A 23,042-nucleotide genomic window follows, 5' to 3' on the forward strand; every position below is an offset into this window, starting at 1 on the left:
TACTTGCACATAGCAGTTTTACACTCATTGAGCCCAGGTTCCTCAAAAAAAAACCCTGGGTTTTTTTTCAATGACTGTGGTATTTGAAAATACTTAGCAAAGGTTTCATCTTGTGCTCTTTCAGAGTACTATGATAGATTGTCAGCAATTCCTGGCCCAGCACAGGACATCCCCAAGAGTGCTAAGTAGCATTGTCTAAATGCTTCTTGAACTCAGGCTTGGTGCTGGAGAATGTGTTCAAGTTCCCAACAACTCTCTGGGTGAAGAACCTTTTTCTACTACCTAACTTTAAACCTCTCCTGACTCAGCTTCATGTCATATTCCCTTGGGTCTTGTCACCGATCACCAGAGAGATCAGCACCTGGCTGTCCATGTCCTCCCCCAAGAAAGCCTTAGATCACAATGAGGTCTCCCTCAGTCTCCCCTTTCCCAGGCTGAACAGACCAAGTGACCTCAGACACTCCCCATATGGCTTCCCCTCAATGGCCCTCATTGAACTGCAAGGCAAACAATGGGATGCTAAAAAAAAAATCTTAAAATATATAAAATCAGATTACAGACATACAGAGATAAAGAAAAATGAAAGAAAAAAACTATACAAGATATACATACCCAGTTTTAGGGCAGAAGGAGTCACTTCAATCTCACCAATGGGCTGAAAGGCAGCCAGCTGAGTTGCTACCTCTGTCTCAAAGGAGTCTGGGCTGTTTCTGTCTGTCAAATTCCCATTGGTGCCATCAATCTTACGGGGACCTTCTTGTTCATCATAAATGGCAATCAGCTATCAAAACAAAAGATAATCTAGTTTATATAAAGTATTTCCAAACTTCACTCTTTTAAAAAAACTCAAAAGCTTATACTTCCTTTAAAGTACAAAATTAATGATGTTATTTCAGAACAGCTAACAACAAACACACAGATACCAGAAAGCACGGGCATTTGTGTTTAGATACATTGACTTCAATATGACTTAAGTATATGCTTCAGCACTGCCCTGTGCTGACATATTTCTCAGAGTTAGCATGCTACCATTAGTGTGCATTTTACATTATTTCAAAACACTTAGAGATGAACATGTTTAAAAACACAGAATAAAAACATAATTTAATTCTTGGGGGTAGAGGGTGTTATTAAGTCTAAAAAATTTTAGTGCTACTGACTGACAGGCTGCACAAAGGTAACACAACCACAGAAGCTGCACTGAGCGAGCAGATGCACATTTTATTTGCAAGATCATAATAACTGCATTCCAAGGACAAGATCCATCCAGCACAATGACAGAGCATGAGGCCTCCCTAGCTGTCCAACCTGTGTCTCTGTAAGGATGAAAGTTTCATGGTCCAGCACAGCACACACACACATACACCCAGCACTTCTCTACCCACCACATATCTGCCCCTTCCTCCCATCCTGCTCTGCAAGCCTGGACCAGGTACAAGTTTCTGAGAGCTGTCACTCAGTCACTGGCTCCTACACCACTCCAGGCTAATGGGAAGGCTCTGAAGTCTGCTGTCCAAGGTCACACCAGTGTGGCCATGAAAATGATAAACACCAGATTAATTATTTTTTGCCTCTGTTAACCTAGTCTTTAACAAAGATTATCCTTCTGGTCTTTACTAATATAAAGTGATCAGACTGTGATTATGCAGCCTCATCAAGAAGTGACTCACACACATGTAGCTAGGTGTAAGTTGTATTAAAGTTCCAGTAAAACAGTTAAGCATGTTACAGCTCTGGGAAAACAAACCAAAATACAATTAAAACTAAATAGAAGACATGATGTTCTCAACTCTGGGATGCGTTGTACTCCAGAGTCCTCTCCAAAAGCAGGAGGAGGTAAGAGTAACAGTTCAAGTGTTTTCCCTACCCCACCACCTGACATGACATAACTCTTGTGCCATTTAAATGGCAAACACTTTGCCTAAGGTGCTCATTTATTTTACTTTTTCTGCACTCCTTCAGATTATTCTATTGTTTTCCCAGCTAATCATGAAAAATACCACAACACACACAACTGGTTAGGCAACATCAAGATATACACAGAAACAACTTTAAAGGATTGATTTACTACTTTTTATCTCTCTCTCTGTGTTATTTTAAGGTATACATATGCTCTCTCTTATGAATATATTAGTACATCAAATCTCCTCTGACACTTCCAGGAAGCATCAACAATTATATCCTATGAAAAACAGTATACTGAAACAAACATTTAAACTCATTTGCCCAAGGGAAGAAACGAATGTACGAAGGAAAAGGAGAGAAAAATCCTGAAGTGCTTCTAAAAGGAAGAAACTGACATTTTCAGGTCTTCCACTCATTTATAATTTTGTTGCTAGAAATGTGTCAGCTCATATTTACCAAGACACATTTCAGAGACACACAAAACCCCTTATGTAATTCGGTAGAAAACTTGCTATCTTTTTCCATGTGGAGCCTGTTTCCTTTCCATGGCCGTACAACTAAGTTTTCACAACACACAATTTGCTTTTTACTTGTCCAAAGCATATAGAGGATTCACTCCAGTAACAAGGAGAACTCTCTTTGTAGTTTATTCCTGCATAAAATGTAAAGTACCCAAGTGTTCACACTGCATTAGTTATGTCCCAAAATTACATATAGCCAAAAAGGCTGACTGAGATCCAGATACGAACAGATCACAGCAATTTTCTCCAGAACCAAGAAGAAACAAATCAAAACCCCCATCTTAATGTATCTTTCATTTGTTTCTAAAATGACTATTCATGTTCCTGCTATTATGGCAGCTCATTCTGATTCAGTAAGTTCCACCAATACTGTACACCAAAAGGTTTGTTTTCTCAGTCTCACTTTTGCAGTGGAAATATAATTTCTGCAAAAGAGGCTGTTACTAATGAAGAGGAAATTGGAGATTGTGTAGGACTGTGGCACTGAAAGCACTTTGGGTAATAGCAGGATACAAAGTTCATTTGAGCATCCACAATGTAGAATGGACTAAATGGAACTCGGTTGTGATTTAATGGGAACAACTGAGTTCCTCAACCAGACCAAGATGAGTTTCCCCTTGGTTTCACACCATAGAAATCATACTAACTGCTATATTACTTCAGAATATTCTACACTTACTGCCCCAGGATATTGCAGAGGTGAAACGTAGGAATGGGTTAAAAAACAATCAGACAAAGTCATGGAAAACCCAGAAGAACAGTCAAATAGAGAGGTACAAGCACTTGCTCAGTCTTAGAAATCTCCAAAACATGTAGTAGTATAAACCGGAAGGGCAAGCCAGGACAAACTGATGCTATAATCACTCTACTTCTATGTGCTTTCTGCAAGTATTTTCCACTGGTCACAGGCAGAGACCAGGGCAGCAGCCACGTGCTGTTGCATACTGTGGTTTCTAAGCACCACACCTTTCCTCTGTCCTCTAAAGTTCAAATGAATCTTGTGCAGAAATAATAATATAAAATTGTTTTAACAGGCAAGTCAGGTCACAGACTCCTGACACTGTGAGATATGGCAGACACCTTACCCATCTGCCAGCCCTGGGAGTCACACTGTATCATGGCCACAGCACAGCCATTTCCCTGCACTCCCAGCAAGGCTGCTCCTGCTCCTCACCACAGTCACCTGTGACTTCCGCAGGGTGGGTGACCACATCCCCAGGCCTCCTTTTGAAGGGCCCCTCAGTGCAGGGACTCGGGTGGCTGTGCACTGCCTCAAGGGCTGAGGGAGTCCTGCCTTCAAAGGCCCTGCACAAGACCAAGGGCATTAGCAGTGCCCACCCCACCTGCAGAGGACCAGGTCAAAGTTTTGATTGCAATGACAAAATCCTCATGTCACTGAGGGTCCCTGAAGCACCTGCCCTAGCACTGGGTGACACTGCCCAAGAGCTGAGGTCACAAGTCAAACACCTTCCTGGGTACCTGCTCAGGAATAAGCCAGGTTGAGGGGCAGAAATCACAGTGCCTGAGTGTGGGTAAAGCCCCCAGATCTTCACCTTATACAGAAGGATCACAAACACATGACTCGATGCTTCTGTCATCTCTGCCTCTTGATGGACCTGCCACTCTGACCCTCTCATTCACCAGGCGAGAAAGTTCAGCACATGGAGACATGCTGGCTGCTCTCCTCCCAACTCCTGCAGCAGCGGCAGGAGAAGAGATGACAACGCTACTTCCCAAGTGTACCCACGCCAGCACTCTATTTCCACACTCTGAGCCTGAGCACACAGGGCACAGCTGCAAGCCAACACCTGCAATACAGCCTGGCAAACAGCTGCAAAAAGATTGCACCTGAGCCAGACCACACAAGCCCAACACCTGCCTGAAAACAGGAAGCCTCTTACTGCTGACATTCTGTGAGTGACTTCTGAGAGAAACACACAGTTCCTTAATCTACACCCAGGCACTATTTTGACAGACTAAAAACAACAAAAAAACAAACCTATTTCTTTACAGTATGGAACACACCAGTAATTAAGTAACACAATCTAAACTCCCATTTTTTACAAAGTTCAGAAAGGAGATGCTACCATACTGCCTGTGGAGGTAGCAAAGATGTGATGCCTTTCCTCTCCAGTGAAATAAACTTTGTTTTCTAAAATGTTTGAGAGAGAACTACTCAGGACCACAGGTGCAGCAGCATCTTATCAGTAGCAATTCTAACACAAATACACTGCTAATCAATCAAAGTATTATAAATATCTGCTTCAGCCTTGAAGGGAATTAATACAATTAGGGTTATGTAAATTAACAACTCAAAAATAATTCTTATAATTGACTTCTCATTTCCAGTACGGAAAATTCTTTAATTGGAACAGACTGCCAAAATCTTCTGATTGAAAAGAATTTCAGGATGCATTAAGAAATCCCCACAAACATATCAATAAAACAACACTACTGCTGGCAACACTAGTTTATTTTTACCAGTTCAATATTTTCAAATATTGAGAATTCAGAAGGTCAGCTGATTGAGGTTTTCTTAACACATCAAAATATTACTGTAGACATTTGTAAATTGAGCAATTTGTACCATTTTTTAAACTTGCTGTAGTCAGGCATATCTTTTTTAAAGGTTATTTAAGGAACATGAATATTTATCGTGAAAGATATATATGTATTTCTGTATAGGTGAAATGGTTCTACAACCATTATTATTGTTATTGCAATATCTATTCATATCCTACCAGTTACACAGAAAATCAATAAATTAGCAAAATTTAGTACTTATCCATCATTTTTGATTACTGAACTCTCTTTACCAATACTGACAGTCACAGCACAAGGCAGCAATAATCAACACTTCCACTTTATTAGCATTTTTTGTGGTATCTTATTACAAGACACAGTGATACAGCCAAATTATAACTTTGTATGCTGCCCTACAGTGCAGCTCTTCCAATACTTTACAGATATTTCAATTGCAAAGCTTGCAGAAAAGTAAAACAAGATTATGTACAAATTATGTGACTCCATTCCCCACCACAATCACTGGATTAAGATCCAGCAAAGGCACACTACAACTGTGCCTCCCTGGGCATGGGGAGGGACACCACACACACAAGAGGTATCACAAGTCCTTCCAAATTAATACTCCAACAGTTTTGTTTCAGTCCTCACTAATTAAACTTAATTAAACATAACTTCATGGAGTTTCAGAACTCTAAAGAAAAACATCCTCACCTTTGAAGAAATAGCAGCGATTTAAGGCACTTGTTTAAGTCAGAAACAGCTGACTTTACACTGCCCTACACACCATTTTAAATAAAAGGTTTCATAATTATTTCTCTTCAAACTACACTTTTGACAACTAGATTATTGTTAATAAGGTTAAAACCTGTATATTTCTCTAGCTTTTCTGTACTGAATTAGAAAATAGACACCACTAGTTCCCTTCTGACCCCAAACACTAGGCATTTACATGAAGAACTAAGGAAGAAATGGCAAAATACAAGCTTGTTTGCAATTAAATTAATCAGCTTTCAATTACTGTCAGGATAAAATCACTAAGAGAAGTTCTCCATCATAGGCTAGCATTTATACATAATTGAAAAGATACAATTTTCAACAGCTGAAATTACATACTCAAAAACACAAAATGCAATTAAATTCTCAGTTTCTATTAATTTTTTCATTAGGTTGGATGGAAGTTTTTCCTCCAAATTTCTTTTTTCCACATTCACTTTATCTAGATTCTTCTCTCACTTAGGGACAACCAGCAGCAGTAAAATTGTGGATTTATTTCCTGCTCAGGTATTCTGTCCATGACTTCAAATACCCATATAGGAAAAAAAAGACTTCTTTTAACCTTATCTTTGCTTCTGAAGGCCAGTGCTCCTGTGAGAATGGTTCTCAGTTGCTCATAAAATTATGTGGGTAAAACATGCTCCCTTTTTTGGGTTCATTAGCAAAAGACTTTTCACAGAAAGCACTGACTTTTAACAAAGAGCTGCCAGGAGTGAATGAAAAGCTCAGTGACTATTTCACTGAGCTTCATGGCATAAGGAGACGTGATGGCTTAAGCTACAGCAGAAAATGATGTTTGCCACAGGACCAACCACATTACCCTGTTGTCTGGTCCCTCAATTTGGGATCTGTAGGATTAATCTTGCATTTGTACCTCTGCATAGGTAACAAAGAGATACAAAGATACACAGTGTCCCTGTATGTGACACACTGATACCAGAACACAGCAATGTTCAAAATAACATTTAAAAATAATTTTAAAAATCAGAACTTCAATGAGTTATACTTTTAATTTATGCCCACAAGGGGACAAGAAGACTGAGCTACCATATGTTGAACCAAAAAAAGAAAAAAGTATTCACAAAGCCACTGTAAAAGTTGCCACACTCTACAAATCAATTAATGTAAAATCAGATTTTATATATTACTTATGAAAGAATTCTGTTCAAATGGTTAAAAGATGAAAGCCTGGTAACAGTGCAACATAGAACTAAGGTAATTAGGGTACCTCAAAATGGATGAAAGCATTATTTAATTTTTCAATTTAAAACTTTCCTGGAGCTCTACAACCTTTCTTCAATATTCTTTCAAGGTATTCTTGTGGCATACAGTGATGAGTGTTTGAAATTATATTCTTGCATAATAGTATGCCTTGGAATTCCTTAAACTTAAAATAAAGGCTGTCAAGGAAAAATACCAATATACACACCATATGGCAAGCCTTCTTTCACACCTACATATGAAAACAAATTACAGATACATTACATAAAAGCTACAATGATTAGCTCATCTTGTTTACCTACATGCCAAAAAACGTACACCAAAGTGTCTTCCCAAAGACCACCTGACACTTCTCCTATCCTCGTTATTCAGATTTTTTTGGTACTGTCCGAAAGCAGCCAAGAACAGAATTGTATTACACACATACAGACACTGGTAGCCTCTGCTCTGAAAAGTTTCCAAGAATGCAAAAATATTCAATAGGAAGAGAAGCAGCATGCCTAGCAGCTGCCAGGCCCAGCTACTTCAGGAAGAAGGGAAAGGAGTTTTTGAAAGGTTATTAAAAAAAAACCATTGCCTGATTGATAAGTCCTTCTATAATTCTTCTTCCTGTCCAACCTATTCCTTCGTGGGCACACGTGACTGTACTTCAAACAATGCAGCTGATTGGGTACTTAACGTTGATATTTGTGGCAAAGTTTGATGAGCCCTTCAAGCATGACTGAGATGTAATTTTTTAAGCCACTTAGTAACTACTTGAGAGCTGTTATGGAGATCCATAGTACAATACAGACATTCCTTGAGGGTTGACTTCGGGTAGCTTCCCTGGCAGATATAAATGCTAGTGCTAAAATGTCAAGGATTTATAATTATGATGGCGGATGCATAAAACACATAAAACAAGCCTTATTAGGGTTGATTGAAGTAAATATACCAAAGGACATTTCTCCTTTCTTCTGTAAAAGATTCATGTTCAATGCTATTTGTAGCCTGTCACACTCATTATGCTTTCATGTGAAATAGCTTCAGAGTTTTGCTAGATAACAAATGCCCTTTGCTTTTATTCTTCCTCGATCCAAGTGGAAAAAAAAAAACAAATTGAGGAAGGATTGTGGAATGCAAGACTGATTATTTCCTTTCTGCTTAACTTGAAACTGAGTATTTTCACCTATATGGACTTTACAGAAAATGAGCTAATTTTGGCGAGTCCATTTCAAATGGCACTACAAAAATGCAGATAATTAATACCAAAGATTATTTACTATTTACTGCATTATTTACTAGAACCATACTTGTCAAATGCACTTATTGGAATCCATCATCGAAAAGGAAAAATTTACTGTGCCATGAAACAAGCGAATACTTAAAAATAAAAGTGACATCTTAGTTACTATATTGTGAGTAAGCAGCAATGAATGTTCACTCTCATAATATTAATTATAGCAACTTCATAACATGAATTTTACCTTAGAATACTACTTCAATGCTAAATTAACTGCTTATTTACACAGCAACACAAACTCCACCTGACAGAACAAGCATCTTTATTGAGAGAGAACCCACAGGAACTTTGGATACTCCAAGCCTCACACGGTCATATTGAGGCAGGGAGTGGAAAGCCAAATGAGGAAAGCTCAAGCTGCTTCCAGCTCCTACTGTGGCACAGGCATTCCCACTCCTACTTTTAGCAGGCACCTTGCCTGGCATTCAGAAGAATTCTCACCAACCTCTTCCCATACCTTTCTACATGCTTATCAAGTCCTGAGCTGGCTTCAAATGACCTTTGGATTATATAGGCATGTGAAAATCTTCAGAAATTTGAACTAAAGTAAACTGTGGTGAAGAGGCATTATACCACTTCAACTAAGACCACAGGGCACAATGAAATTTTTAGGAATTTGCATGGCTGTCAATACTCCCCACAATGATTTATGATGTTAAAAACAATTTGTATCGAGCACTTCAGCCGTCTTATATTTTCTAGATTACAATTTAATGAGGGTCCACAAAACAATTCAACTTGAAAGGGAAGTCACTGGTCTACTCTTTCACACCAAGTAGGGTCATACTGGCACTTGGCTCAAACTTGAAGTTGTCTCTGGTTGCACAGAGCCAAACCAATTTTCATGCATCTGCAAGGATGAATATTTTCCAAGTCTCTGGGCATTTGTTTCAGCGCTTGACCACCCTTGTAGTGCAAAAAAAAGTCTCATATGTTAACAGAATCTCCCTCATGACTATTTTATGTCCATGACCTCTTCTTTTCTCACTGTGGACTTGCAAGAAGGTAGGATGCAGTCTCCTCTACACTCTCTATTATCCTATGAAGTTCACTCACCCTTTCTCCCCAAGTCTCATGTTCAGTCCCTGAGTTTTCTGGTGATCCTGTGCTGAGCTGGTTTCAAATATGTCAGTGTCTTTCTTGTACCAAAGGAGACCAAAACTAAATACAACAGTCCAGCTGTGGCCTCACAGGTGCCAGACAGATGGAATTGCTTCCCTTGGCTACTGTGTATATTTAGCTTTCTTAGATGCAAACCTCAGACAAACCTAGAACAAATTCTACCAAATTCACTTTCTTATTTTCTGTCTTGTTGACTTGACAATATGCATCATGTGCAAAAATACATTTTTGCTTTAGCCCTAGTGACTCAATGACAGCATATGAATTAGCTGTTGGTTTTGTTTAAACAGCTTTGATCTTTTTAGAGGACATTGCAGGATGGGGCAATGGAACTTTGGAAGTAGAAAAAAAAAGCAGTACAAAAAATGCTTGAATTGTAAAACCCATCAGAAAGTGTAAAACCATCTGTACAGCATAGCACACACAACAACTTCCATTAGTACAGACAGGCTTGATAAATCTTGGGATGTTGCCACACGTCACGCAGTTCTCACACTGTGTTTCTGTCTGTGCAGAAAAACATTTCAGTATTTACAACTGCCAAGAGTCCTACTCCTACTGATGTCTTGCTTAGTGAGACTGTATTATTTGCCCTGTCTCTGACAGTTTATATGTCAGGCTCTAGAAAGGCAAAAGTAAGCTTACAAAACTGGTTGTCACCTTGATGAGGAAAGGTCTGTCCCTAATGATAAACTAATGCTATCAGTCTCTTCTAGTTTGTTATTAATTCTGTCAATACACAGTATTCCTAGTGCACTTTCTAGTGCATTATAATAAAGTATGCACAGCCCTTTGAAAAACCTAGAAAATAAATACTTTTTGCCTTTCACATAGTGACCACATTTGCAGAAGTAGCATGACCCCATATGCTTCAGCACCAGAAGTCAGCTGACCTTCACCTCTAGCAATCATGTCTCCAAAGACAGCTCCTAAACAGCATCATGATGCTCTTATGCATAAAATTTGAGACAGAGGAACATGAGGAGAGGGGAGAGACGTTCAAAAGAAATGCAATGGAAGTATCACCAAATTTCTCAGAACGTATTTAGTAATTGGCTAGCTCACATGAATTGTTTCTCCACGCTCATTAACAGAAGACTACAAAGTCAATCATTGTCACTCACAGAAGAATTGCGTATTCTTTTTCTTTTTTAAAGATGAACTAGTTTATGAAGACTACAGAAACTGAAGAAGAAACCTACAAAGTTATGCAGTCTCAGAACATCAGTAACAGGCAAAATTGTGAAATATTTAGGAACTTTAGAAGCAGTGCAATAGTTCCAAACACAAATACATATTCCCAAATGAATTAACAGAACAGAAGGGCTAGAAAAAATTATTTTGACTTGACACTGTAATGCACCATTACTGTGAAAACAATGAAACTAAAAGTAACATTTCTAGAGATAGTCACATCCTTGGCAATAACAAAACCTCTTCAATAAGAATTACTCATTTCAGCAATCAGTTCGCAACAGACATCCGACTGCTGCCTTGCTCATTATGCTCTTTAAAAGAATTATCTACATATTATAAATTTCAGACATTTCTTTACCCTAACATTAGCTGCCCACAGCATAATTGCATAGATAAGTTTCTTAATTTCTTAATAAACAAACGAAATGTTGACATCATGTCCAAGATCCACAGTGAAATTAAACATATTTTTAGGCTTTTCTGAGCATTAAAATGTAGAATTCAACTGAGCAAAATGCTAATTGCAAAGTTAGTAGCAGCTATGTACATGCATATGTCTGTTATGCACACCTTGGACATGAATGTGTTTGCAAGCAGACAAGACATCACATAAATATCCTTCTACTACCCATGGAGTGATCCTTGTTATTCATATATGAACACATCCCATCAAAATAGAATGCACAATAAAAAAATAACACTCAAAAAATTTCAATAGTAATCGACAATGTCCTTGGCCTTCCACAACAGGATAGGATCCAAAAGGTAAAACCAAAGCATATTTTCAGTAAGTGATATTGTAATTGCTCATTTGGTGGATTTTGACACAAACCTCACTTCTAATGCTGAATTTCAATATCCTATTTAGTACACTGTTGAACATTTATGTGATCCAAAGTTTTGTGTAACATTTAGTTATAAAAACGTGGGCTGCAAGTCTAACCTCTGAGCGATGATTAAAATTATCTTAACATTTCTTAAGGAGACTTTTTCTGCAAGAAAAACATTGAAAGAACAGGGAACTTTTTTGTTGTACTGGATACACTGCAATATAATGAGCATTGTTTCTTACCTACCCTAATTAAACTAAAAAATTTTAGTAGATAATAAAAAACAGTGAAGAATACATTTACCAAGATGTAGAATTCAATTAACAGAGTCCTATCACTCCAAATTACTGGTTTAATGTGATCCAAAGCTTTCCTTTTTGGGAAAAAATAATCTTCATGCTTAGGGCATAGTTTAATTTTGATTACACTAGTTTGAATATTCTGCAAAACAGTGATATGTCTTGGGAATAAATGATTTCAGACCATTCGGATGATTACTCAGAAATTTCAAACGTGATTTTTCAGAGAAAGCTTGTTCATCCATTTTCCACTCCTCGTTACAAATGATTATATTTATAAAGCAAAGCACTTTTATATAAAAACCCTCAAAGTGAATGATATACCAGGCTCCACTTTCAAAAGCAAGCTAAACTACTTAATAAACCACACAATGGGAAAGGCATAAAATACTTTCAGCTAATAGAAAATTCTCCTGAAATTTTTCAGTTGGCCTACAGCTTCCAAAATCTTGAACATCACAGAGCCATCAAAACTGAAGTCAAACAACCAGCTCAGTATTTTAAGCACCCACAAAAAATGATCATGAGTATTTCCTGAACTATCCATGCTGAGGTCTCAGCAGACCTTGTAACAAAGAATTTGTGTTTTTGCAGGTATACTGCTACTTGAAAGGATCCACAGGAGAAACACATTTGCCTTCCTCACTGCCACATCACCTTGTTACCCAGCATTATTCAAAGGGTCTGAAATATATGAATGTTTAAATTGTTAGAAAAGGCTAACAATATTGATTCCGTTCTTGGTCAACTTTCATGGAAGATATTTTTAACATTTTTCTTCCAGTGTGGGAAACAAAACCAATACCATATTACAAGAACGACACTGCTGCTCCTCTGACTCAGTTCTTGCATGCTGATGGCTTTCTGTTCTGCTGTGGCAATGCCACACTGAGCATTCAGTCCCCTCCAGGTAAGCCTCACCTTCATAATGATAGCACGCTGTTCTTTGAGGCTTTCTGAGGCTTTAGAAAACCCAAGGGGGAGAAAAAATCCACACAGAAAAGTTCCAGACAAGTTAACAAATTTATTAATTCTGCCTTGAATCCTTATTCTCTAGTAAAATTATTTTCTGTCTGAGAGACTAAAAGAGTTTTTTCACCGTTAGCTGAAATCAAGTCTCAGGGGTTTCTATCCAATATAAGTTAAATAGCTTTTTATTAGTAATTCACCCACACACACTGCAGAACTTGACACTGGTCTTCACATAGATCCCTGAAAGTACCTTTACTTCTGATTTAAAGATCTATGTGCCTGTAAAAAAGAAACCAATCCAAAAATCATACCTATAAACATACCAAAAAAAGCCCAAACCAAAATACAATACACTCCATTAGTAATGAATGGGAGCCACAGCTGGCAAACCCCAGGATGTCCACTATTCACTTCAACACAAATTGGAGAGAGATGTTTAAGACAAAAAAATGGCACTCCTTTCTCTCCCAGGCTGTAATTAGATCTAGAAGTTAAATCAGGGTACCACACAGGCTGATGCTGCAGCCTGGGCCCGAAGACCAGGCTCAGTTTTGCTGTTCTCAGTGGGAGCGCCATGGTCTAACACTGACATCACACCAGAATGGCATTTCTGACAGCCTGCCCCAGAAGGTCAGTGCTCAGGAGAAATGCATCCCCCATGTATCCCTTGCATGGAGATCCAGAGATTTCAGAAAAGCTGAGAAACACAAAACAACAGAAACTCATCTACTCTTCAAAGACATTACATGACAAAGTAAAATCTGCCGAGTATCTACTACATGGGATAAATCAAAACAGAACTGAACACTGTGCACAGACAAAAGACATTTTTTGCCTACATTTTAACTTGGAATTAATTTTAAGTAAGTTTGGCTAACACAAGTGAAACACAAAGACATTATAAAAAATGTGACAAAGGATACATACTCTAAACAGAAGTTCAGACCATATTTGTAACTAAGACTTTTTTTTGCTCTTCGCATTTTCCTATACATGGTACTTAGGTTACATGGGAATTGTACACAGTTTGGAATCAAAATGAAGTTGCAGAGTTGTGCTTCCAAGTCTGCTGAATCCTCCCTCTACCAGTAGCCTACTAATGACTCCTTAGTATTTGGCCACTTGGCCTTCAGAGCTTTAGTACAGGGAAGAGGCAAGGAGGGCAGCTCCATCCTCTACCCTGGGCTCCAGTCCAAAGTAATCACAGTAATTACAAGGATGCTTCATTTTGCCTCCTCTCTCATCCCATGCTTTCAGATTCTATCAGGAAAAACTACAGCTTCTCTTGACTCATCTGAGGCATCAGTCTTTGGACATGTCACCCCATTCCACCATTATTTCAACTATATGCTAATAGTTTCCAATCTGCACTTCACCCACAGCTTGACAGCATGAGACAGGTAGGCTGCTGCATCATCTGTAAAGTAATGCAAATTAGACTAAAAAAATCTGAGGATTCCACAGTCAATTCCTACCCTCCAAAGACCTGCCCACAAGAAGCGTGTTCCTGTGCAACATTTGAAGGAAACTCACAAGGGGGGAAAGCACAGAGAAAGCCTCATGGAACTAGAGCTTTCTGAAGAGATAAAACGATGAGCTCCCAAGAGCAGGAGATGACAATTCTTGGCAAAGTGTATATTCTAATTTCAGTTTATCTAGGCAACTCAACTCAAGAAGCACATTCAAATTGAAAAATCATCTGATCTGTACAAATCAGGGAAATTTACTAGTCCTACTCTTTTACAGCCTCTGAAAAACAACTGAATGCAAGAACTGAGCTCCATTTACTCCATGAGCCTCAGAAATTCCTCCTGGTCTCATCTCCTCTATCAGCTGCATAGTCTATCATGCATCACCTGCAAACTGCTTCTGTTCACTATAGGAGCTTCAAATTTAAAACTCTTCCCAGTACACATACAGAATGTTTCCCATTTTTTATTAACTAAAATTCATTTTAGTTCTCCACAGCTTTAATTGAACTTCAATTACTGAAACTAGCCTGACACAAGCCATGAAGAAGGAATTAATAGTCTACTAAATCAGAACTGTCACTCAGCATTTCCTAAGCTAAATGTAAAAATTAAGACTGAATAAATGTATGCTAAGTATCATTGCATAAATATGCATATAATGCATTTTCCTCTTTTTAAAGAAGCGTTAAATTCAATGTAAAGACATTTGATTGCACATCAACATTTTAGTGGGGATCAATCACTGAAAATCAATTATTTTTTTAATAAATGTAGAAATATATTTAATGGAAATCCTATTACTTTAAATGCATTTTTGTTTACTTTTCAATCACTTAAGACTTCAGGCAGTTCACTCTATGGTTAGGAAACAGGATATCAGGACATAACCCGCTAACTACTAAAGCTTTTTTCCCAGTCTGCAATCAACACAGTTGTTACACTGAGAGTGAAATACAACAGCAACCCAAATATCTCATCCAAAAGTGCATCACTAAGGGTTTACCCACACTCAATCTCTTCACAGACTTTTTTGTGCCATTAAAAGATTCCAATCCTATTAGAATGCAAATATAAAAGGGTAGAGAGAGCATACATAATACCATTAACATTCAAAGATTTCTTGCTCCCCATTATCAGATATTAATTCTCACATTAACTGATGTTTTGTTAAAAGAAAAAACCAACAAAAAAACCTGAATCCATTAGCAGCTGCATTAAAAGCCAACAAAAGAGGCAACAACTGCTGATGTGATTATGCACCTAATCCTTTCTGAAAGTTTCCCTATCCAAGAGCACCAAACAAGCACTGCTTCAACTTTCATTTCACACCAGGTATGTATGTACATGTTACTGAAAAACAACCTTAACAGGGTTTCCTGCATACCAGTATTTTTAGCAAGCTTTGAAAAACTATCACTCATTTTTAGAAGTCTCTCGATGGTTTCCTTTAATCTCTTTTAAAGACACAATATGGCACGTCTGGGGGGAAGAAGAAAAAAGGCTTTTTTATCATATAAGCAGCATGTTTCATTTTCAACTGCACCAAGGTGGCAGCTGCCAGCCAGAAGCCTGCCAGCAGATGGAATAGCCCAGCTCAAGCAGGCACTTGGAACACTGTCAGCCACCAGACCTGGTGCACCCTTCCATTTACATGCTTCCCTCTACTGCATATGATGGCACGTGGTGCTGTTAGTGGGAACAGCCAGAGCAGCCTGACACTTCATATAAGAGAGAGGCCAGCAAATGCTACACTGCAGCTATCAGCAAATGAAAGGGGATCCTGAGTGATATATCTTCATCACAACTCACATTCTCTCTTTGGAAATCCACAAGTCCAAGACTCTCAGATCAGTACTATGTAAATAGGAATCATGTAAATTGACTACACATCTCTACATTAGTAATATCCCCACTCACACCTGCAGGACTCAACCATTACTCTTCCTCATCTTCAACATGTGTTGACCAACCTGATTAGTCCACAAATCTCCCCAAAACAAGGTCACCCAAAACACTAGCAGAAATGCACAAGATGTATTGTACATCCAACCAGATCAGAGCTTCACCAACATTCTTTAGTTGAGTAAGTCACTCAACTAATATTTCCTCAGGCATTATTAAAAAACACAAGTTAAATCATCTGAGTCACTAACAGCAAGTGACTACTGTGGGTACTTTCTTCCACATCACATGAACATGAAGCCTACCAACCAGTCACAGCTCCTCTGAAAAGGCTGGCACTTCCACTATTCCCTCACAGATGTTCACATTACCAATTAATCATCACCACAGGGAGTCTCAGCACAGAGGCTAAGGGTTGAATATACTCACTTCAATCTTACTTTGGAACTCTTTCAGTTTTTCCAAATCAACAACAAAATATAAATGAAATTTAAAAAATTCACATCTACACTCTAACATATAAAGCAGCTCAATGAACTGCCCTATAATTTTACCTAAATGGGGTGAAATGATTTTAAGGTATCAAAAATCCCATCTTCAGTTCTAGATCCACTGTCATGATATAGATTTAGATGCCTTTGACCATGTAAACTAATATTTTTGGAAATATAAAGTACATACAACTACTGTTAAAAAATTCTAAAAAGGAACACAAAAAGCCAGCAGCTCTGCTAATAAACAGGAATTGTTTTGTATTGTATTTGATTATTTAAAAAAAAACCCAAAACGTTGAATTCATGTCCTACCAAAAGTGTAAGACAATATGAAGAACTTCCCCATATTTTCTCAGTGGATGATGTGTTTATGCCATTAAACATTTTCCATTTGCACGAACAAAAATAAAATCTCCACAGCTACATTCCAGTTCCTTAATTTTAACTGAAGCAACTAACATCCAGAAAACTGCACTGGTTTCACTAAGCTTATTTGCTACTAACAGCACACTATCTATGCATTCACAATGGAAGGTCACAAAAATCACCAAATACAAGTGCACAGATGTGTGTGGTACACGTATGATTGATGAAGACTTGTGAAGTACCACAGAATTATCCTTCCTACTCCACCAAGAGACATAAATGCACAAAAAAACTGATTTATCAAAGATCATACACAACATCCATGACAAGCACGGACTTCAGCCTACTTCTTTCAAAAATATTTTTTTCTCCTTACTAATGTTTTCTGTTAACAGCTCAAGTACTTCACAAAGTCTTGATCTTACTATTCCATACAGAAGAACTGATGTGCTACATCAAATCATTTACCCACAACTGGCCACAAAACCAATGAAACATCTCAGAACTGAAGGTCCCACTCCCTGTGTCATCTATCAGGCCACAACAGCCCTGCAGGTAAGTATCAGCAGTCTGACTGCAAAAAGCAGAAAGGAATTTTAACCTGTTCTTTTTACAAGGAAATAATGTCAACATCATGAGCCATGTTGCATGAAAGATAATTGAAATTAGAATTCTTTACTCAGGGTTTCAGGTGAAGTTGCAGTTTTCAAGAATCCACAGCTCTCAAAGAACAGACAAAATTGTCTGTATGAAATAACTTTGATAGAAACCTCACTAGGTAATGACTTGCACTTTAATTACTTGCCAAGATGCTTTATTGGGAGCACATAAAGTCTGTCTGCAGATACATGTAAATATTGCTAAGCAAAATTCACATGCTCTCCATAAAGCTTGTTTTCCAGATTCTGATTTCTTTGTGTGGGAACAGAATTCCCATACCAAGCGATGGAAATTTTAGAACTGCTGATTCACTTCACAGAAACTCTTACTCCTAACATCCATATGTAATCTAAAATAAAGACTGAGTTGCAAGGCTCATCTGTAGACAGCACTGCTAAAAAAATCCTTGTCTACAGGACTGACAAGCACACATTAGTCACAATTTTTTCATAAACTACACATTTCTCAAAATTCATCCATTTCATGACAAATCAACACTACATCCTTTCCCAAATCTCGTATTTAAATCCACTTTTTCAAAGGGAGAATAGATTTGAATAGCCTCTAAAGCAGTTGGACCTTTCACAAGCCATCATCACTGTTTCTATACAGCAGCAGAGGAGTACACAGCAGGATTCTGGAGTAGACAAAAACATCCAGAAACCAAAGAACATGCGTAATTCAGTAGGTAAACAGTAGTAAACCCAAAATCCTGATATGCACTATGGGGACCTATAGTTTCAAGGTGTTCCAAAAACATGAACTTTTCTTTGTTGGCAAAGAAGGACTTCAAAACATACCAATAAAAACCATTACCAGGTACCTGGGAAAAAACATATTATGAAGTATAGTTTCAATGCAATTAAGCAAATGCATTGGAAACCTACCTTTTAGGAGTTAGGAGAGAACACCTACAGCATGCTCTAGTTTTCAATAACAGACTACTGTATCTTACTGAAATTTTAAATATTCAGCGCTCAGTTAATAGGAGCATCTGCAGAGAGGTGTGAACAGTTTTAACAGGAAGTTGAAACATTCCAAAAGAGTAACTGAAAGACTTGAACATTCCCACTAAAAGTCAGCATATATGAAGTGTGTCCCATGACTTGAACAAAAAAAAACCCCAAACCAAAACAGGAAACACCCTTGTATTTAAAAAATAGGGAGTGGAGGGAAGAATAGAAGCAGTTTCTCATAGTTGATCATAAAGAAGTAATTACATCTTAAGTGACACCATTTTAATGAAGCAAAACTGATAATAATCTTTTTTTAGGAAAAGGTATGCAAAACCAACAAATAAAATGCTTCAGAGCTTGATAAAGATCACTGCTTTAGCCTTAATGTTATCTACTGCACATCTGCCACACCGCATTATCTTACTACTTGAGCATCATTTTTGCATTCTAATGTAGTAGCTTCATCAGATTAATGCCCAAGACATTTCAGCTGTGTTTCAAGTAAATAAGTGGACATACAGGAATATTATGCATGGCCTGTAACACTGACACTACGCAAAGAAAATGTGATTAGCACCAAATTGCATCTGACAGGGGAACCAGAAAGCTGTCAAACACAATGACATGGATTCAGTATTTAGAAAGTAAAAGGGGAATAAAGAAGCTGGCCAGTCTGGCATCGAGACAGCAATAAAACACAACAGCTATGATAAATTAATTCATTTACTTATGAAAAATTAGAGGCTTCAACATGCAGCTCTCATTTATAATCTTGTCAATCTGGCGGAATAAATAAAAAGCCTATACAATGCACAGTGGGATGGAGGGGGGAAAAAAACAAAAGAGGGGGGAAAAGAAAAACAGATTTTTGCATTTAGGCTAACAGAATAATTTCTTACATTAAATCACGCCGAATCAAGCCTTTGATAGCAGTGACTAATGCAAGGATACATTACAGCAGGGATTACTGCATTAACAAGAGACACACAGTGCTAAAACAACAGGAAGGCTTGAGATCAAACACTCTGTAGCCACATAAAACAAAATGAATTTTTCACATGCAAGAGAATAGTCTATCAAAAGGATACCAGGAAGAGCTAACGGGCCAAAAGTGGAAAGAAACTCAAAGGACTGGTCCTTGGGATAAGAAGCAGCACTGGAAGGAGGCAATATCCTCCCAACAGCTGCCTCGTGTGGCCATTAACACCAGTCTGCCTTGGAAATCCCTTCCAGGTTAAACAAGCTCTGCAACATCCTGCAGCTCTGTCTCTGCAGCGCTTTCCAGGATGTTCTCCTGCGATCCCTAGGTAGACACAGCAGCTAATACCTCAATAGCAATATGGAGATGGTATTTTTTCCTACTGAGATAACTCTCACAACCAGGAGATGATCTTTCAGAGGAGTCTTTCAGTTGTGGCAACTGCCAGTAGGTGAGTTCAGACCAGAAAATGACAAATTTCCTTATAATGAAAAAACCCTATCCATACCTCAACAGAATATGATGGGTCGCCACCATGAAAGCAGCAGCAAGGCCAAATGTCACCACCAGCACAGAGGCTGGATTTTAACCTCCCATCTCACACTTTGATCACTGCAGATTATTCAAATCTTACCTATGCTGAGCCACATATCTGGACCATAAAGTGTTTAGGGTACAGTCTACCCATGCACAGCTCTGAATACTGGAGAGATTGCTCCTAAACCCAGCCAAAAAAGCTGTCTCTACCACTTGCTAGACATTTACTCTGCAGCAGCCTAGAAGGATCTGAGGAGATCAGACAACCACTGAGCCCCAGAAACCAGTTTTGATGGTCACTGCAAAGGCTGGCATCAGAAGACAAGCTAGTCATTAACAGCATCCTGCCACTATTAATGACATGTCCAGCTTACAGGGGAGGGACAGACCAGGGCAGACAAGGCCCTTGCTGACAACCACACCAGAAGTCTGTGGCAGCACACATTCTGGGGCAGAACTGGAACTCTAGCCCATTCTCATTTAAGACTAGGACTGATGGCTCCAGAAACACCCTTCTCCCTCCAAGTGTAGTTCAATGTACTTAACTTATATTTTTATCAGCACATGTGTGGAGTGGTGGAAGAAAAGAATAAGAAAAAAAATGTCACCTCTAAGTCAACAGACAGCCACAGAGAGCCAGGTCTGCGCACACAACAGTTCTGTCAGCCTTGTGAGTAATGCTAGTGTTAGTGCTTGTGTCCTCACCTCCACAGTTAAAAACAATTAGTACTGGTACAGGGCTATTTTGAGATCCATGAGATACTTGAGAACAGATACTTTCTAGTGTGTTTAGGAGAATCAATTAAAAAACCTATTTTCATAAAACTATTTGCCCTCAAGGTTTTGACTTCTTTACCTTTGCCACATACCTCTAACCACTATGATGATTTTTTAAAATACGCATTATTTCAATTAAAGTGTTTTCATTTTGGTCTACAAAGTACTTTGTATCCAATTCAATATATATACAATTCAATGCACATATACATACTGTTTGACACCTTCTGTTGCAAATCCACAGATTACAAGTGTTGCAAGGCCAGCTGGGGCTTACTTGTGAATTTCTGCAAGATTCTGATTTTTTTCCCCCATCTAAACTTAAGTTTGCAGCCCTTATGTTTGAAGGACCAGCCCTCCAAATTCAGGCTTTATCCTAGTTATATAAAAAGATTAAGAAAACAAAGATGGCCACAGCTTAAACGCCTAAGACAAAGTAGGACTAGAGGCATAATTGATCTCCTGCCTGATCACATTTAGAGGTCCAGTGAAAACAGCATGTTATTGAAATAACCATTTATTTTCCCAGTGTTCTGCATCTCCACATCAAAACAAAACCAATCCTGTAGTATTCCTGTAGTGGAATAATTACTACATTATCATATGGAAATTAATTTTTTAATACAAGAGTACAAAGAGTAGGAGTTTAGAATCAGCTGGTACTTCAGGTTCTCTGCCAATTTGTGGCCTGCTTTGCTTTTCCATTGCCAAATTTCACTCAACCTTTTGAGAAAGACAATCTTCATGTACTTGATGATCCCAACACTCAAGGCCCAGAAGAGGGCACAAAGTGACCCTGAGGAAGCCATAGGTCAGGCTACCCAAGAACATTTATTAACTGACCACTCAACCTTTCATCAGTCAAATTCACAACCAAAACCTCAAATGAATTTTTAATTACTTCATATCTGATTTTTACAAAGCTTTGAGAGAGACCATTTAAAAGGCTGCACTGTATGTATTACTTGCAACACAACCAGAGGAAAAAAACCACAATTATTAAATGACTGCTACATCTAAAATTTTAACATCCAATTTCAAAATTTCAGCCAATTTTTAACCCTGAAGTAATGAAAAATGTGCATATATAGAAGTTTACATGGCCTACATAAACTCAGGGCATTACCAGAGTAGGGAGAAAGGGGAAAAAAACCCAACCTGATGCCTCTGTGTGACACAGAAGTTACAGAAAATACTTGGTGCCCAGCTCAATTCCCATACCATGTAACTGCCCTTTAAAGCATGTTAGAAGTATACTTTTCAGCATAAACACCTTTTTATTTTGACACTACCTGCTCCACTATGAAAATGCTGTATTACAGCTCAGAACCATACCATAAAAGTCTGGCTTATGTCACGTACTGTAGTCTGGAGCAGAGTTTTTGTGTTGTTGTTGTTGCTTTTAAGGCACACTGCTAAAGAAAATAAAATACCTTACTAAGCAAGTATGCTAAAAAAAAACCTTCTCAAGACATCTACAGCTGCAATGGCAAGAAAGCATAGACCAGATCTGAGAGTTCACAGTTGGTAACGAAACAAAACATTACTAGCTATAATATCTTGTTTGAGCATTTGCTGCTCAATCAAGACAGATTTTGGAAACATTTTTCTATTTCCTTTTCATCTGCACTATTTCAAGAGAGCAATTTTAAGGCACAGGGCTGAGAGAAGAAGCAGATCATAGACAATAAAGGAGTACTGGAACAAGCATTTGGTCTACAAATTCCAAGAGGGCCATGAATATTAAAGTGTGCTTCAAAGAAGCACTGTCAAAGAAGTGCTACTTAGAATTGCAGTCTAAGTAACTTGTTTTCATTTCTAATCTACAAGTTGAAGTAACCTAAGCAAACATTTAAGTATTCTGAAATATTTAAATCTGAAAATGGTGTAAACTCACAAATTTCTATGTTAGTCCAATGGGCACATGCTAGACCCCAGGTCCTGCAGTATTTGGCCTATTCAGCTACATTTGGGGAATTTGTCCTGACCTACAGGGGTGTAAGAATCCATGTATCCATTTGGGGAACTGTCTGCATCAAAAATGGCTGGGGATTGCAGCTTCTCAGAGTGCTGGCAAAACCACTGTAGCAAAAAGGGCTGTATAATTCCCAGTAAGATGTAGCACAGCACAGTCCATTGTCATACACAGCCCATTGCACACCCGCCAGCCCACAGGAGGAAAAGTAAAAGCACTTGGCAGGTGACTTTCTGCAGAGGGTCCGAGACCTTTGCCGCTCACCAGGAAGCAAA

General features: G+C 38.3%; 1 protein-coding gene across 1 annotated transcript in view; it reads right to left on the reverse strand.

Annotated features, from left to right (window-relative positions):
* The window catches only part of PARD3B (par-3 family cell polarity regulator beta), a 390,768-nt gene that overhangs the window by 276,003 nt on the left and 91,723 nt on the right, over positions 1 to 23,042 (reverse strand). Inside the window, exon 3 of the mRNA XM_059475508.1 lies at positions 613 to 781. Within this exon, the coding sequence (XP_059331491.1) occupies positions 613 to 781 (169 nt within the window). The remainder of the gene's footprint in view (positions 1 to 612; positions 782 to 23,042) is intronic.

The sequence above is a fragment of the Ammospiza nelsoni genome, chromosome 7, assembly GCF_027579445.1.
Source record: "Ammospiza nelsoni isolate bAmmNel1 chromosome 7, bAmmNel1.pri, whole genome shotgun sequence".
In the NCBI taxonomy this organism is placed as follows: Eukaryota; Metazoa; Chordata; class Aves; order Passeriformes; family Passerellidae; genus Ammospiza; species Ammospiza nelsoni.